This window comes from Schistocerca americana, chromosome 2, assembly GCF_021461395.2.
Source record: "Schistocerca americana isolate TAMUIC-IGC-003095 chromosome 2, iqSchAmer2.1, whole genome shotgun sequence".
NCBI lineage: Eukaryota > Metazoa > Arthropoda > Insecta > Orthoptera > Acrididae > Schistocerca > Schistocerca americana.
In genome coordinates this window covers 604,278,174-604,297,094 of record NC_060120.1, presented here as the reverse complement: position 1 = coordinate 604,297,094, position 18,921 = coordinate 604,278,174, and the positions used below count along the sequence as shown (strand labels likewise).

General features: G+C 43.6%; 1 protein-coding gene across 1 annotated transcript in view; it reads left to right on the top strand.

Moving 5' to 3' along the window:
- The window catches only part of LOC124596583 (trypsin-1-like), an 81,953-nt gene that overhangs the window by 38,716 nt on the left and 24,316 nt on the right, over positions 1 to 18,921 (top strand). The window contains exons 4-6 of the mRNA XM_047135775.1: positions 408 to 547; positions 6,141 to 6,232; positions 15,959 to 16,065. Of these exons, the coding sequence (XP_046991731.1) occupies positions 408 to 547; positions 6,141 to 6,232; positions 15,959 to 16,065 (339 nt within the window). The remainder of the gene's footprint in view (positions 1 to 407; positions 548 to 6,140; positions 6,233 to 15,958; positions 16,066 to 18,921) is intronic.

The following is an 18,921-nucleotide window of genomic DNA, read 5'->3' as shown; positions in this document are numbered from 1 at the left end:
CATTTCGTCGGAATATTTCGTAGTAATCGAGTTAAAAGGAAATGTGGTGTGGTGATTGTTATTTCACAACCGAATAGGACAGAAGCCTTGATGAGTTTCTCTGTGATTTATTCTTGACCGGGACTGTTCTGGAAACAGTAACGTAATTGGGCGAAAAGAGGATGCTGAATGCTCGGTGTTCTTGAATGACACAGCTCAGTATTACCGGAAGATTGAAACTGAATCGTACGTTCAGGTCTAAACTTTCAACTGACTGCTTAATCAAATATTCCACTTACTCTTCATAAATGACGATGCACAATTAATACGATTTTTTAACATTAAGCGTACATGGTCGACGTAGTGCATCTTCATCTTTTCATTCTTACTAAATATGGAAGTAGTATGTGAGTATTCTCCTTCAACAGGTCAGTTCCCGTACGTGGTATCCCTGAAGACACCGGACGAGTCCGGGTTCCAGCATTTCTGCGGGGGCTCCATTCTGACAGAAGAGTGGATTCTCACAGCTGCACATTGCGTCATCAACCTGAATGTCTCTGATTACGTTGTAAGTATGTGACAAGAAAGAAACTCATGGGTTGGGAGACTACGCGCTTCCCTCCTAATAGTGTACAGCACCTCCTCCTTTCTTGATAACAGCTGAGAATGTGATACGGAATGCAATAGGTTCTGGATGTAGAAAAGTTCAGTACCAAGTCGTTCCTGGTACGGCGTACGCAATTCGGTTAGGCTAAATTCTACGAATTTCGTCTACATATGCTATTCTCAAACAATAATTATAAAAGATATACATACGAAAATAAAAGGGAAAAGAGTGAACAAAAATGTACCCTTCTTTAATAAACAAGGCTGTTAATTAATAAGAAAATTCCTCTTAGGAACAAAAGACATCTGAACAGTTCGCGTTGTATTATTTGGTTATATTATCTGTTTTTAGCGTCCCGCGTTCGATTCCCGGCGGGGTTAGGGATTTTCACCTGTCCGAGCTGATTGGCGGTTGTTGTGTCGTCTTCATCATCAATCATCCCCATTACGGTTGGAGGAAGGCAACGGCAAACCACCTCCACAAGGACCTTATCTAGTAGGGCGGTGCGGGTCTCCCGCATCGTTCCCCTACGCTCTGTCAAGACGCATGGGACCTCATTTCCATTTTCCATTTGTTTTTAGTGTTCCGTAATTCAACCGGTAAAACGGAACCCTTACAGGATCACTCTGATGTCCATCTGTCTGTCAGTCCGACTGTTGAGAATCTGTTTTCTCAGGAACAGGCACACGTATGGATTTGAAACTTATGTCACATACTAAAGTAAATCCTCTCTTGTCGGTGTAATAAATTTAAGCTTGTAAGATAAAGCAGTCAAAAGGTACGGCCATTTATGCCACGTATTTAGATACTCGCAAACTTACTCATCAAAACCTATAAAAACTTTCTGTTGACCTAGAATCGTGAGATTTGCCAAGAAGCGAGGTTTCACGGTACAATTAAAGGAAAAAATCCGAGAATTTTCAATATTTTATTATGTGACACGACAGAAATATTTTTTTATCATTTTATCCGACTGTCTGTCTCACCCTTTGTTCTCAGGAACGGGCAGATGCATCAAGCAGAGAAAAAATTCGAAAATTCGTAATTTGTAATTATGTTACATGAGAAGAATTTTTTTTTGTGATCCTCCAAAGTCTTGGAATTTCCGGTACTGATATCTTGTCAGTACCGATATCGGTAACAGGCAAAATCATAAAGATTCTGCATTCCCAGGATGGATGAAGTACCTATGTACATAATTAAGTTTGTACGGAACCCTCGGCGTCTGATTCCTACGTGCATCTATCCGGAGTTTCTTAATGTTCATATGATTTTCTTATAATTTTATGGAGTGTTTGGTCAGGTTAATTCCTGTATTGAAGGTATGGCACTTTGCTTTATTCTTCTACCCAGTGCCGCGCCTGAATCTCAATAATTCCCAGTTCCCGAGTTCAGCCAGAGGCCGTCGAGAGGGTTTTCTTGGTTTTAAGGCGAATACTCACACTGACAGTCTGCGCCAAACATTCGCAGTTGATAAATTCCTCACCCCTCATTGTTGGCTTTCCTTGGTAGATGTTCAGTTTGCATTAAATTTTTTTGTTCCGTGATTCTAGTTTCCATCCTCTTGGTCCGTAAAGTTGTTTAATTTGGTCTATTGCTGTTCTGTTTCCCGTTTTCTCTATTAAGATATTTATATAGCGGAGATGCTGACTCGCAGATAGGCTCAACTAAAGCACTGTCAAAAATGAAGATTTCGGCCTTTTGGGCCTTCGTCAACAATAGAGGTAGACACACACACACACACGCACACACAAACGCAACTCACACGCACGACTCGTGTGTGTGTGTGTGTGTGTGTGTGTGTGTGTGTGTGTGTGTGTGTGTGTGTGTGTTTGGTGAGTGGCTACTTTGCTTTTCATAGTATTGTTACATTCAGTCCTGCATTTTCCATTGTTAGACTATACATATAGATATTCTTAAATACTTTACAATTACGAGGGGATTTCTCTAAAGTAAGTTACACATTACTTAGGAATAAAGTTTCTTTTATCGAATAATGCACCGCACTTCAAAGTAATGCAAATATTTGATATTAATTTTTAAGTTATTCACGAAGTCTCTGTAAAGTACGGTCGGCGCGCTCTTCCAACCAACCGTTCAATTCCTCGACAGTAGAGATGCGCGCCTTGCTCACGGAGCCACCGGGGAATTTCTATGTGAACATCGTCATCCTTCGAAAATCTGTGACTGCTGCGATTCAGTTCCTCGATTACCTGGACAGTGTCGGCTGTGGTCGACACCGGAGGCCTTTCTTCTCGACGAGCATCACACACGACTGCGCGGCCTTGCTGAAGTTGTTGGCTTTAGCTCAAAAATGGTTCAAATGGCTCTGAGCACTACGGGACTTAACATTTGAGGTCATCGGCGCCCTAGAACTTAGAACTACTTAAACCTAACTAACCTAAGGACATCACACACATCCATGCCAGAGGCAGGATTCGAGTCTGCGACTGTAGCGGTCGCGTGGTTATAGACTGAAGCGTCTAGAACCGCTCGGCCACTCCTGCCGGCTGGCTTTAGCTCACTGTGGCTGGACGCGACATTGCATTTAGTCCAGATACCAACAGAATTTCACTGTGAATCAATGTGCAATTTAGCGTTTCACCCATAAGAATCGTACTGTTTCGCGTACTTCTGCTTTGGAGTACGTTTCCATTTGCTGCGCCATTCCACTCCTGCACTGTTGTACACCTGTCAACCAGACCGCGACAGAACTGCGTTTGCAGGAATCTCAGAACTTCGACTCTCTTCTGACAGTGCACCACTCTTGTTCCCCCGCTACGGTCGCAGGTTCGAAACCTGCCTCGGGCGTGGATGTGTGTGATGTCCTTAGGTTAGTTAGGTTTAAGTAGTTCTAAGTTCTAGGGGACTGATGACCACAGATGTTAAGTCCCATAGTGCTCAGAGCCATTTGAACCATTTTTTCTTTTTCCCCAATGGTCTTAGCGTTGAGCTACATGTGTGACGTACTGTTTGGAGTAGGATCCTCAAAGAAAAATATACCGACGAAACGATAAAAACAAGGAAAATTTGTTTCACTGACAGACATTGTTTCATTTGTCGAAGGCGAACCGTAAGTAATATCATCTGGTCGTTGCAGACGTCTTGTTTCACTGGAAGATAGCAAACCTAGCTTCATTGAGAGAGTTGTTGTATTTAGGCAAGGCATCTGCTCCATTCGTATAATGCGACAGCTGAAAGATGCCTTCGACTTGTCTTATTTTGCCTCGTCATCGTATTATATAAATTCGTAGTCTTCCCGTTTCCAAAGAAATTGATATTAACGTCATCTACATTGACGATGAGTCCAACCTGTCAAAGATGCTCCTATGACATGAAATTTAATAATGAAATGACTCGTGAAATTTTAATGAAGAGATTTTTAAAAATTATTTGTAGCGGCGGGGTAAACCAGCAGTTGTCGTAGAGACTGGTTACCATTCTAATAAGTGTTTGCAGAGGTTCAGGAATTCTTCCATAAAGATTAAATGATCTGGTTATCGCCATCTTAAATTGTTTATATTTATAAATTGAAGCATTTAAAAGAATTAGGATCGAGCATAACGGTACATATCAATACGCACTTTAATCCATTGTAACAATAGTTATCTAAAGAATTTCATGTCCTTTCGGAAGACTTGGAAACATGGACAATATTCTCAATTTAAGATTTATAAAATATTGACTAGCATTGTCATTAGTTGCAAAAATAATTCTGGTTGATTTCAGGCAACGCAGTTTCTCAAAGATATCTTCTTTGAGGATGGCAGACCCTTATTTATTTTATAACAATGTCAATTCTCGAAGTTGCATTAGTATTATGATACGATATGGGTTATTTAGTTTTTGGATAAGAAAAAGCGAGTCGTTAAATGTCAAGTGCAGAATCAATACGATGTTTCTTGTTTTTGGAAGCAGGACGGTGTGGAAGGTTTTCAGAGTGAGGTAACTTGTATAACAAAAAACTATTCACTACTTATTACGTCTTCTCTCCCGTCTCTGTCCCGGGATGTCTACATGCCAGTACGTTCTTGTATGAATGTTACAAACGGGTGTTTGGTATTATGCTTCAAACAATTTAGTTACCTCCAGAAGTGAACTACCCTGAGCGCAGCACATGCTGCAAGTAATACACTTTTATATTGTGGGCACTCACAGCTGCGAGAATGCATTCCTTTTAAACAAATCCGCAGCAAGACACAAAGAAATTAAAGAGATTGGCTGCCAGTAGGCACTGATTATATAAATGGGACAAGTTGAAAATTTGTGCTGTACCGAGATTAAAACCCACGTCTCCTGCTTACTAGGCAGGTGCACTGACTACTACGTCATGCAGACTGCGCGGTCTACCCTAGCATGCCTCCCGTCAGACCCAGACAACATCAGTAGGGTGTGTGGTATGAGCTGAGAATTTGCGTCTGACAGGAGGCGTGCTAGGGTAGTCGACCCAGCTGCGGTGACCACTGTGTCCGAATGGTGTGTTGGTCAGTGCATCTGCCCAGGTTCGGATTCCAGTCTGGTACAGATTTCAACTTGCCACGCAGATATAAATCAGTGCCCACTGGCAGCTAATGTCTTTAATTCCTTTGTGTCTTCATTCATAGCAGCTGCTAGATCAAAATGGTGTCTGTTCTTTCGGACTTGTCTGAAAGAACAGACGCCACATGTAAAACCGCAGCAGCTGTTGAAGAATCCTTTATTAGTACAACCAGTTTTACAAGCTAAAGTTGCATTATTAAGTACATCTGAACAGAAAAAAATGGAGATTGGGGGAAAAATTAAAATTTTTCTGGCGAGTACTAAATTGAAATAAATTACAGTGAAACACATAAACTTTTATAGCACTGTCCATTTGACGGCCCTACACGATAATATGGTTATTTTCCTCCGGGTGAGCATGATACAACAGACTTCTACGTGTTTTATCCAATCCATGGTCTGTTTGAAGTACTTTTTTTATTATATTATCTTCCATGTTTCCTCCTATAACTTGAGCATTTAACACGGCCATCTTCTTCATTCCGCCACTCTTATTTTCAGTGCCGTTCCTTGTAAGGACGTTTTAATACAGCTTGACTGAAAGTGAGAGTGACGGGGGCAACCAGTAATCCGTATATTTCGGTGTAAATGATTTGAATGTGCCGGCCGCGGTGGTCTAGTGGTTCTAGGCGCGCAGTCCGGAACCGCGGGGCTGCTACGGTCGCAGGTTCGAATCCTGCCTCGGGCATGAATGTGTGTGATGTCCTTGGGTTAGTTAGGTTTAAGTAGTTCTAAGTTCTAGGGGACTGATGGCCACAGAAGTTAAGTCCCATAGTGCTCAGAGCCATTTGAACCATTTCTTTTATTTGAATGTATTCTGCTTACTGTTTGCCCTACTCAGTTGAGGGTTTTGTCTATTTCGTGTATTTAGTATATAATCGTCATTGAGATCACGTACTGATTTCACTGGACACTCAACTGCTGCTGCGGTTTGGTTTGTATCCTGCTCATTTTGTACAGTGCTTCGAATCAGACAGAATTCTTTTGACATAGGTGTGCGGAACGTTTGTTGCAGGTGGTGGCCGGCGAGTATGACCTGACTGTGGACGAGGGCACTGAGCAGGTCGTGGGAGTCTCCGAGGCGTTCATCTACCCGTACCTTGCCCAGTGAGTACACTATCTACTACAGAGCGCAACATCGATGATAGAAAACATCTACTTTCAGTTACGTGTTTAACTGGGTCACTATGTATTTCTAAAAATTACACTCATGAGTCGAGTTGCATGTAGCACCCCACTTTGCTCTGATGACAGGGAACAAGTCAAGCTCTTGAAAGACTGAGGAATCTCTCAATCAACTCTTTAATTCAAGGAGATTTCTTGGACCTGCGTGCAAGCTGCACATACTTTGCTGTCAAGTAGAACATGCACTCAGTGGGACTGTAATCAGGTGACCACGATGGTCATATTAGCACCTCCATACCTTGCAGTGAACCACAGTTTTGACAAACTACTCCATTCGATGACATTTGCTCCATATGCCTGAAGTCGGATGCATCGTCTTTTGTAGTTTTATAAGTACCCTTTGCCCGCCGCAGGCATATACCAATGGGTACCTGGATTCATGAGTTCAGCCGCCCTTTTTTTTTTTTTTTTTACCGAGCGAGGTGGCGCAGTGGTTAGCACACTGGACTCGCATTCGGGAGGACGACGGTTCAATCCCGTCTCCGGCCATCCTGATTTAGGTTTTCCGTGATTTCCCTAAATCGCTTCAGGCAAATGCCGGTATGGTTCCTTTGAAAGGGCACGGCCGATTTCCTTCCCCATCCTTCCCCATCCTTCCCTCACCCGAGCTTGCGCTCCGTCTCTAATGACCTCGTTGTCGACGGGACGTTAAACACCAATCTCCTCCTCCGACTTTTTTTAAAAACTGCGAGTGTTCATTGGTGTATACTTGCACCCACGCTAACGCAATGTGGAAAAACCTACTTCAGTTTCCGGATACTCATTCTTAAAATATGAATAACTTTCTGGATAAATTGCCTGAAATCAACGGTTTGCTTCCATACTACTTTTTCCCCGTGCTTCTAAAATCTTTTGCAACTGGTAACTCTCTAGACCGCTGATCTCTCTGGCCAAAATTCCTTGTTAAATCAGTTACTTCAGGTTTCAGTTTCTACCCTCTTTTCGGGTTTGGTTTTGCTGTGAAACCATTTTTTTTTTTTTTAAAGTAATTTTCGTGCAATCAAAGTTGACACTCGGCGCGAGTCTGATGAGAGCGATTGTAAATGGGAAATGTCTTTACGGTCGGTTCCAGCAGCCCCCGCGCCGAGTGTCAAATTTGTTTGTGCGTGTAGTACTGTGCTTGTCATGCAGAATGTTTGGAAAATTCGAAGTATTTAGAATTTTTTATCGAAACCAGTTCAGTGATGTGGGGAAATTCAGGAACTAACTTTGTATCTTCTTTGTGCCTTGATGGAAATTTTCCTTACGTTGTCAAGGAGCAAATCTGTATCCCTGTAGTAGTTGAGACAAGTTTTTGTAGAATTTCTTGATACTAACTTACGTCTGAATTATGCGATACTATCACCATATACAAGATTATATTTCATATAGCATTTGTTGTAACTTATAAATACACTTCTTATGAGTTATAGCCAAATATCACACTTATATTTATCTTACAGTAATAAAGGTATATCATCACATCATTTATTTTGCAGTAAGGGGAGTAACTAAAAAAAAAGGAGGAACTAATGATCCAAATAATATATGTTTCTTTCAAACTGTCTGTTAAATATATAATGTGTAATTAGTATGTTCTAGAAATTTCCGAAATTTTATTAAGAATGTTTCACATTGAGTTTTTTATTCGTTATTTAGTCATCAGCACCTGTTTGTAATAGTGCAGTTTTAGTGAAACATTATATTTAAAGAAAAACACTCCTGGAAATGGAAAAAAGAACACATTGACACCGGTGTGTCGGACCCACCATACTTGCTCCGGACACTGCGAGAGGGCTGTACAAGCAATGATCACACGCACGGCACAGCGGACACACCAGGAACCGCGGTGTTGGCCGTCGAATGGCGCTAGCTGCGCAGCATTTGTGCACCGCCGCCGTCAGTGTCAGCCAGTTTGCCGTGGCATACGGAGCTCCATCGCAGTCTTTAACACTGGTAGCATGCCGCGACAGCGTGGACGTGAACCGTATGTGCAGTTGACGGACTTTGAGCGAGGGCGTATAGTGGGCATGCGGGAGGCCGGGTGGACGTACCGCCGGATTGCTCAACACGTGGGGCGTGAGGTCTCCACAGTACATCGATGTTGTCGCCAGTGGTCGGCGGAGGGTGCACGTGCCCGTCGACCTGGGACCGGACCGCAGCGACGCACGGATGCACGCCAAGAACGTAGGATCCTTCGCAGTGCCGTAGGGGACCGCACCGCCACTTCCCAGCAAATTAGGGACACTGTTGCTCCTGGGGTATCGGCGAGAACCATTCGCAACCGTCTCCATGAAGCTGGGCTACGGTCCCGCACACCGTTAGGCCGTCTTCCGCTCACGCCCCAACATCGTGCAGCCCGCCTCCAGTGGTGTCGCGACAGGCGTGAATGGGGGGACGAATGGAGACGTGTCGTCTTCAGCGATGAGAGTCGCTTCTGCCTTGGTGCCAATGATGGTCGTATGCGTGTTTGGCGCCGTGCAGGTGAGCGCCACAATCAGGACTGCATACGACCGAGGCACACAGGGCCAACACCCGGCATCATGGTGTGGGGAGCGATCTCCTACATTGGCCGTACACCACTGGTGATCGTCGAGGGGACACTGAATAGTGCACGGTACATCCAAACCGTCATCGAACCCATCGTTCTACCATTCCTAGACCGGCAAGGGAACTTGCTGTTCCAACAGGACAATGCACGTCCGCATGTATCCCGTGCCACCCAACGTGCTCTAGAAGGCGTAAGTCAACTACCCTGGCCAGCAAGATCTCCGGATCTGTCCCCCATTGAGCATGTTTGGGACTGGATGAAGCGTCGTCTCACGCGGTCTGCACGTCCAGCACGAACGCTGGTCCAACTGAGGCGCCTGGTGGAAATGGCATGGCAAGCCGTTCCACAGGACTACATCCAGCATCTCTACGATCGTCTCCATGGGAGAATAGCAGCCTGCATTGCTGCGAAAGGTGGATATACACTGTTCTAGTGCCGACATTGTGCATGCTCTGTTGCCTGTGTCTATGTGCCTGTGGTTCTGTCAGTGTGATCATGTGATGTATCTGACCCCAGGAATGTGTCAATAAAGTTTCCCCTTCCTGGGACAATGAATTCACGGTGTTCTTATTTCAATTTCCGGGAGTGTATGATAAAATTAAGATCTCTACAAAATATATATTACAGGTATCTAATATTTTTACACAGATAAAAGTTATTTGTGTTAAGCTCGATGTACTCTACTTTGAAATAACTATTTTCTTTTTCAAAAAATAATTTGTTTCAGAAGTTATTTATGATGAAAACTTTTACATTCTACAATATTCTTTTGTAAAATTGAATTAGAGTTGAATAACCAGTAATCCAGTACCACATTCTTGTGACCGTAATTCTTAGTTTTATGAAAAGTACAGTTTTGTCAGAATTAATGTATTAAATATAAAATCATGTATACTGTTGACAAAAATAATGTGTTCATTATAAAGCCTTGAAAATTCTCACAGGATGTGAGAGATTATAAATATGAGCGTTGCACGCTTACCTTGGCTCTCTTTGTTTAGTTTTTGATCCGCAACGATACTATGGCAATCAGTCTATAATTCACTTACAACTGGTATGATATGCGTTTTCACCCACCGTGAGGTGGTGTAGGGCTGCTCACCGGTTTTTCATGTACATCCGGCACTGACTTGGCGCGTGATCTTTCGCACCGTGGCCGGTCTACCCGCTTCTAACATCCGTGCCAGTTGTTGCTGGTCTCTTATCAACATATTGTTAGTGAAAGAAGTTCACTCTGGCGGTTGTCGTTTTCCACCGAATGAATACTCACAGTACACATTTGGCACGGTGGAAAGTGAAAAGCACAGTGCATGCTAGATCTCAGAGATGCAGTGTTCCAAACATCGATCATCCACGTCCTGGACGTGATTACATGCACCGATATGCATGATCCAAATAATATATGTTTCTTTCAAACTGTCTGTTAAATATATAATGTGTAATTAGTATGTTCTAGAAATTTCCGAAATTTTATTTTATTATTTTATTATTTCCGATCATATAAAGTTGATCGTCGGTAAAGCAGATGCCAGACTGAGATTCATTGGAAGAATCCTAAGGTAATGCAATCCGAAAACAAAGGAAGTAGATTACAGTACGCTTGTTCGCCCACTGCTTGAATACTGCTCAGCAGTGTGGGATCTGTACCAGATAGGGTTGATAGAAGAGATAGAGAAGATCCATCGGAGAGCAGCGCGCTTCGTTACAGGATCATTTAGTAATCGCGAAAGCGTTACGGAGATGATGGATAAACTCCAGTGGAAGACTCTGCAGGAGAGACGCTCAGTAGCTCGGTACGGGCTTTTGTTAAAGTTTCGAGAACATACCTTCACCGAAGAGTCAAGCAGTATATTGCTCCCTCCTACGTATATCTCGCGAAGAGACCATGAGGATAAAATCAGAGAGATTAGAGCCCACACAGAGGCATACCGACAATCCTTCTTTCCACGAACAATACGAGACTGGATTAGAAGGGAGAACCGATAGAGGTACTCAGGGTACCATGCGCCGCACACCGTCAGGTGGCTTGCGGAGTGTGGATGTAGATGCAGATGTAGATATCGAAGTCTTGCCTCTCTTGCGTTTGATTTCACGCCGAAAGCCAGGAAAGTGTCTGACGACATCAAAGTCACACGACGCAGGAACTGTTCCATTCGCCGTGGTGACGCGGCAGCTGCCGTCGAGAGTTTGAATGCCGCCTGCTGGCCTTGTGGGAACGTTCGCGTCTTGGTAAGGAAAGGACGTAAGCGGAGCAGAGACGAAAGGGGTGCCATTCTAGCAAAGATACCGCTCGCAAACGGAGAAATGCACTGACGTAAGCGAGTTTGACAAAGGACAAATTGTTTGGCCCTGTGTTTGGGAACGAACATACCGGAAACGACGAAGCTGGTCGACTGTACACGGGCTACCAGCGTGAGGATCTATGGAAAGTGGTTGAAAGACGGCGGAACCAGTAGTAACCGAGAAGGTGTTGGATGTCCGAGCCTCATCACCCCCCGGTAGCTGAGTGGTCAGCGTGACAGACTGTCAATCCTAAGGGCCCGGGTTCGATTCCCGGCTGGGTCGGAGATTTTCTCCGCTCAGGGACTGGGTGTTGTGTTGTCCTAATCATCATCATTTCATCCCCATCGACGCGCAGGTCTCCGAAGTGGCGTCAAATCGAAAGACCTGCACCAGGCGAACGGTCTACCCGACGATTGGCCCTAGCCACACGACATTTCATTTCATCACAGAATGTGGAGCTCGGAGTCTTGCTCGCTCTGTAAACCGAAGAAGCTGGCATATCTCAATGCTGAAGCAGGTACATGTGTTTCAGAACACACTGTTTAGCGCACTTGTGCTCCGCAGCAGTTGGCCGCTATGTCTTTCTGTCCTAACTCAATGACATCGCCAGTTACGATTGCAGTGGCCACGGGATCATCGAGAGTGGACTGTGGATCAATGGAAATGCGTTTGATGAATCACGTCGAAGGTTGTGTCCAAAGACGCTGTTATCCAGACGAATGGGTGCTCAAACAAAACATGTATTGCGCCACGGTGGTAAGCTGGTGAAGGGGCAGCAATATGGTATAGTGCTCACTCGCCTGGGCTTTATGAGAGTTTCAGTAGTATTAGAAGGCTCCGTGACAGCAGTGGGCAATGTGAAATTTATGTTTTATGGCTTCCCCGAGGGCGACGTTATCTCCCAACATATAACCATCCCTGCCACAAGGCCAGAATTGTGTAGGAATGGTTTGAGGAGTATGATAGTGAACTCATGTTGGTGTCTTGGCCACCACATTCGCCTGATTTTAACCGGACGGAGTACACCTGCTATGTTATAGGCTGCCAGTCCCGTGGCCACGAACCACCGCTCTGTAATTTACGGGTATATTGCGACCTGTGGGTAGACATCTGGTGCTACACGTCTCAATAAACCTACTTAGCTCCTGTCGAACCCATGCCAAGCACAATCGCTGCTATTGCAGTTAGGAAGTATGTAAATCACTTCCGGCACCAGGCTAAGCAATGTTATTTGCTAAGAATTACATTGAAGTGTGACCTGTACCTCACAGTCTCCAGGCAATGCAAAGATAACGTTTTGTGTTGATATATTATCTGTACATCGTCAACGTACATAGAAATGATTCGGTGTCTTTCGATTCCACATAGAAAATCGATCATCATTGGATACATAGGTTCCTGGTCAAGATTTTGGCGGAGGTGCTTTGCTGTTGCGATCCTCCGACGTCCTAATAGATCACATAAAACGATGTTTCAATCCTAACCTTAACGCAGAAACAAGGTAACCATACGACCAGATGCAGATTACCATACGATGTCGGCTGCTTCTGCTTTAATGCACCGTGAGACTGCAGTGTTGGTGGGGCATGCGCTCTTCACATTCCTCTTCCAGCCTTCAATGTCATCTTTTGAAAACAGCTTTCCTTGACTTCCTTCCTCCTCTTCAAACAGCTCCTTACACCGGAGATCGGACTGCGCCCTCTGTGGTCATTCAGGGACGCTGACTTTCAGATAATAAGAACCGACATCTGTAACTATGGTATTCCTGCTTATCATCGAAGGATGGATGGCAAATAGGATTTTCACAACCTATCGACAGCTAAAACATTACAGGGGGAGCACAAGCACGGAATGCGGAAAATGAAGAAAAAATTGGCCGTATCCTTTCAATGGATCCATCGGGGCATTTTAGGGAAATTAGTTTACGGAAATCAGGGAAAACCTAATTCTGAATGACTGGACGGAGATTTCAACAGCCGCTGTAATACCACTGGGCCACCTCACTCGATGACTATTAACATAAAAGAAAAAAAAAAAGAGGGGCAGATACTGTTCAGCTATCGGAAGTCAGTGATAAAACAGGAGAAAACAAATAACGACAAAGAGGTAGAAAAATGTGAAATTGACCGCTTAGCACAAATGAGGGGATGAGTTGCAGTATCCGCCAAGTGACTTTCTTAACATTTAAAAAGAAATGTAATTTATGTTCTAATTTATGTACTATTATATTACTGCTGTTGTAGCCTAGAAGCAAGGCAGTGAGAGTGGTGTTCAAATTTTGTGAATTAATTGTTATTGATGGTGTCTATAAGTATTCAGGATACTAGAAGATCTGAAGCCATTGTTCCCAAGATTATTGTGTAATTTATTTCGACTTAGATTTGAAACTCAAAATCAATGTTATGATTCTCTTCTGCAGACCTTTGTTCACACATTTCATCATCCTGTGATAACATTTTGAATCATTTTGCTGTTTTCAATCTCACGTATATAGTACTGCACACGAGTATCATTTGCCAATTATGCACCAAAGTGCTTCACCAACCGTTCTTGAACGTCAACCACCTTTGCTGCTGCCACAGAATTGGCAGTTGGCAATGGGTTTGTGTGCACATAAGCCCAAGTTCTGCGTATCTTTAGGACATGGTTGTCGAAGTACGTTCTCCCTGCGTCTGGCCTACGTTGAGTAGCAGTTTCCGCGCTCACCATGTTGGCCGTCAACACACTCAGCACTCACAACTAAGGATTTGAAACTCACCCCAATATTCAAAGCCTTATACTACACCAAGAGGTTAAAATATGAGAGATTACTTTCCAGGACACGGTACTGTTTCATACTGATAACCGGATGGTATGTGTAGATCAGTATGACCGACATTTTGACGTGGCTTGGTTTGAAACTAAACACCTCAAATCTAAAGCGTCAGAGATAGGGCATTGAGCCACATTACTGTAACGCCGACGAAACGTTCCATTAAACAAACCATCGACAAACTTCATACACCAGTATTCCTAAGTCTTTCCGTATCCACTATCTACACCATTTCACAAAACTGGCCGTCCACGGTGGGTAGATACGGCTATACTGGCTGACTGTAATATCTTAAAATATTTAATTCGCGAAACAAGAAGGGCATTCATCGACTTAATGGCTGCAAAAGAATCTTAATCTTCAACGCCGTCTTATCAATTGAACATTAACGTTAAGCAGGAAGACGTTCCATGGGACTCCAGCTGTCTTGCGTCTATATACTGACTAGAACTGATGCCTGTAGCTATTTAATAATCAGCAGATAATCATACTCACACCATCTCAAACAGATTTAAATGTAATTTTTTCATTGCAGATGTACAATGATCGTCATTAAAACTGCAACATCAGAAAGGAGACGAAGTAACAAAATTCTACTTAATGTGTGTAGATGGCGTAGTAGAAAGAAAACATAACTAAAGTCGAAACTTCCTGGCAGATTAAAACTGTGTGCCAGCCGAGGGCTCAAACGTGGGACCTCTGCCTTTCTCAGGCAAGTGCTCTACCAACTAAGCTACCCTAGTACGACTCACGACGCGTCGTAACAGCTTTACTTCCGCCAGTACCTTATCCACTATCTTCTTCCTTCGTAGAGCAGTTGCCCCTGAAAGGCAAAGTTCCCGAGTTCGAGTCCTATTCCGATACACATTTTTAATCTGCCAGGAAGTTTCACATCAGCGAACACTCCACTGCAGAGTGAAATTTCATTCTGTGACTACGTTTGTACCTGATTTGTTGGATTGTTGTCAGCAAGAACGGCCCTAACTCAGTTGGGCATCGAGCTACACTGAGTTCGGATGGCTATGTCATTCCATGTCAGAGATATGTTACACAGCAGAAATGTATTATGGACAAATGTCGCAATCAAAACCACAAACAGAGAGAACTCCGGCGTTGCGGGAAGCAGATCAAATATGGAAAACATTATTTAACTTCGGATGAGTGGGAGACTTGAATTGTAAACTCAGCAATATGACCTCATTGAGGAGAAGACATCACGTCATTCTAAAAGCACCGCTTGATTTCGTAAGGAAGAGAGTAAAAATTTCACAAGAACACCTATCAGTCTGCTGATATGGCGGAGAGGCTACAAGCTCAAACCCTGAAAGCCATTATTGTAAAGCAGAGCGATAGGGAAACTGATGATGAGCCCCGAAAAGTAGGCGACATTCGGTCATCGCTGGCCAGACATAACGTCATCGCCTCGGGCAAGCAATAACAAATACTCAGGCTTCCGAGCCTTGGTATCAATCTTTATGTAGCAATACACCAGCTACAAGACTGTGCCTGTGATGTGCTGCTACTGCTGACTGTCGGATCTACCGTCTCGTAACCACTAATGAGAAACTTTGGAGACTTCTTCTCGTGACTGTTCTCTCAGGCGCTAGTAGCACAGGGCCGCTCTCATCCTGCACGGCACTGAGTGTTACCCTCTTGATCCCATATCTGCATGGCAGTAGTGGGGTCCGAAACAACACGAATAGATATATCACAGAAAGACAAAGTGCAGTCTCGATGGGCCACTGTCCTGACACGGTCGATTCCAACCCTTGGTGACAGACGTTTCTTCTTCCACGAGGGTTAATATGCTGGTCTCACAAAGAATCAACAAACTCATGCGATTTGTGAGGGAGAAACCCCTTCCCGAATCTTTCCTTATAGAGATGGCGTTACTCCCACCGTTTTCTGCAGTTACACTGAAGTGTTAGTCACCAGCAGTGTATTTGAAGTCAGTGGCACTCCTTTCACATGTTCTGTATTATGTGGCTGCTAAGTAATTGTTCCTTCTCTTCTATTTTTGCAGTGGTGGCTTGTACAACGATACGGCGCTCCTGCGGCTGAACTCTTCGCTGGAGTTCAACGTCAACGTTAGCGCCATATCGCTCCCAGAGTACAACTCCACCCCTGAAGGTGCGTGACTTGTGAGATGGCTCTGAGATAGCCTATCTCTTTCAGCTACGCTTCAGCTAAGTTAATATTACTACAATGCGTCTCAATAGACAACTTTGTCATCTTGAAATAAGACACTCTTGGTTGCAGATTTTTTGATCTGTTTATTGGCAATGACACGTTTCGCCTTTGGCGTTTGGCCTTCAGATTAACCTTGGGGTATAAAATAACACTGTGAGGCATAGCTACATTAAAAACGGGGGGCTGGGTGTAGCATGACGCAAAGTTCCGGGCTATGTAGCTGTCTCTACAAATAACAATAACTGTGAACTTATGTAAGAAGAAATGTGGAAAGCCAACATCCGTCCTTTAATGCCAGCGTATGACACTAAGATAAAGATTATAAGGAAACATGGTCCTATCGTCATTAGACAAATAAAAGCATAAGGGACCTGAAATCAGGAAAAAGATGCCAAAGTATAACTACAATATCTAGTGGAAAGAGGAACTATGCCAATCGAAGAAAAATATTTGAAAAATGGTTCAAATGGCTCTGAGCACGATGGGACTTAACATCTATGGTCATCAGTCCCCTAGAACTTAGAACTACTTAAACCTAACTAACCTAAGGACATCACACAACACCCAGTCATCACGAGGCAGAGAAAATCCCTGACCCCGGCGGGAATCGAACGCGGGAACCCGGGCGTGGGAAGCGAGAACGCTACCGCACGACCACGAGCTGCGGACAATATTTGAAAGAGCGTACCACGAGGCAGAGAAAATCCCTGACCCCGGCGGGAATCGAACGCGGGAACCCGGGCGTGGGAAGCGAGAACGCTACCGCACGACCACGAGTTGCGGACAATATTTGAAAGAGCGTACATAATACGGAGCCAACCGCATTCCGGTGTACACAGCATGGGTCGTTGCGTATAGTGGACGCAATGTAAATATAGTGCGCTCGACAATACAAGACACGTCAGACCTCGCAGCCGGCCACACTAATATAGAGTCGTAAAGACAAGATTATACAACTATAGTAACAGAAATTAAGAGTAGATATCGTTGATTACCCAACGTTCTTAAGAAAACCGTTTGCTCAACTGAATTGCATATGCGGAAACAATAAATTACCCCAATAGCAAAATTATTCAAATTAAAATAAAATAAGTGCAATGGTTTTAAATGAGTAAAATGAGCTCTATAAAATATCAAACTGTTAAAAATCTGTCTAACAATAAAACTATACATGAGAGTGACTGATGGCTGTTGTTATTCTACACCCTATACAGGAACAGTTACGGAGTTCAGCTGCGTCCAGTATGGATAAAATATACGCATTATATTTACATTTCGTCTGCTGTGCGCTACTCTCCGTGCTGTGTACGCCGGAACGCCATTGGCTCCGTTTGTGAAAGCTCTTTTAAATATTTATTTCGTTTGGAATAGTTCCTCTTCCTAGTTGACATTGTATTTATACTTTGGCATTTTATTCCCCCTTTCACGATCCTTATGCCTTTACTTGTGTAATGTCGATAGGATGATGTTTCTTTATAATTGAAGACGGATGTTGGCTGCCCACATTACTCTTGCGTATGTTCACGGTTATTAGTCGTAGAGACGGCTACACGTCCCGGAACTTCGCATCATACTACACCTATCTCCCGTTTTTAATGTACCTACGCCTCACAGTGTTAATTTTACACCCCATAGGTTGATCTGAAGATGCCCCACAAGGGCGAAACTTGTTACTGCTAATAAATAGATAAAACAACTTTGCAACCAAGCCTGTCTTAGTTCAAGAAATTCGTACCGGTTGCTGTGCCAGGCGACCAGCGTGGAATGGAACCGATCTTAGCTTTATCGTCATTTGTTGTAGAGTTATGACCCGTGGCTACGTCTGTGGCGATCGGAGCTGAAGACTACAGGAAGCAACACAAATTCCAGTCAGAAGAAGATGCGCTAATAAAGCATCTTTCGGTTACCTGGAACGACTTTATTTCGAAGTCTACTATAGCTGCCTCAATTTAGTTCCTCTAGTGGCTGTTTAATTTCTCAAAACAAGCTTTGGCGTGTTACTTAAAGTGAATCAGCTACACGAGCGCTACAGCACCTCCCGAACGTAGTCCTATTGGCGACGGTATGCCTGCGGTCTCCCCCGACCATTCGACACATCCTTTCAGTCGTGTCGGGATCTTACGGACTTAACGTGCTATGTGAACCTTAGTACGAACTGTGTTTTTAAGTACGCAGAACGCTGCCGGAACTGATGTGTGTTAGTTGTGAAAAAAAAAGTAATCCTGTGACCACTTAAGGAACGAATTCAATATGTCTGGCCTAATACTCACCCACCCAGTCGCCAAGTCGCCACCTAATACTTAACGCGAAAGAAAAGCAGATGCACAGTGTACAGCGGAACAGCTGTAAGCAAAGGATACGTAAGCTGAATAATATTTTTGCATACTGTTTAACAAAAAAATAAAGACACAAATGGTGAAATAAACAAACGAAATCCCACCAACATATACAAACAGCACAATCAAAATAAATGACATACAGTGACCTACCACAATAAAATAACATGCAAAATACGTAACATATTGGAAAAACAGGGTATAAACATTGCTTATAAACGAATAACTCTGTACAGGAACACATTCCAAAGTAGAACCAAAATCCTACCAGCTCAGTTGCAGAGACTGTGAGACAATCTACTTTGGGATGGCTGGTAGGCCATTTGACGCAAGATATAAAGAGCACATCAGGACACGGAAATGCAGAATAAAATGCTCAACATTTACGAACAAACATAAGCAGGAACGCCATTGACCAAGCACAATAGAAAAACATGTGAAAGTCAGAAATATCTGTAAA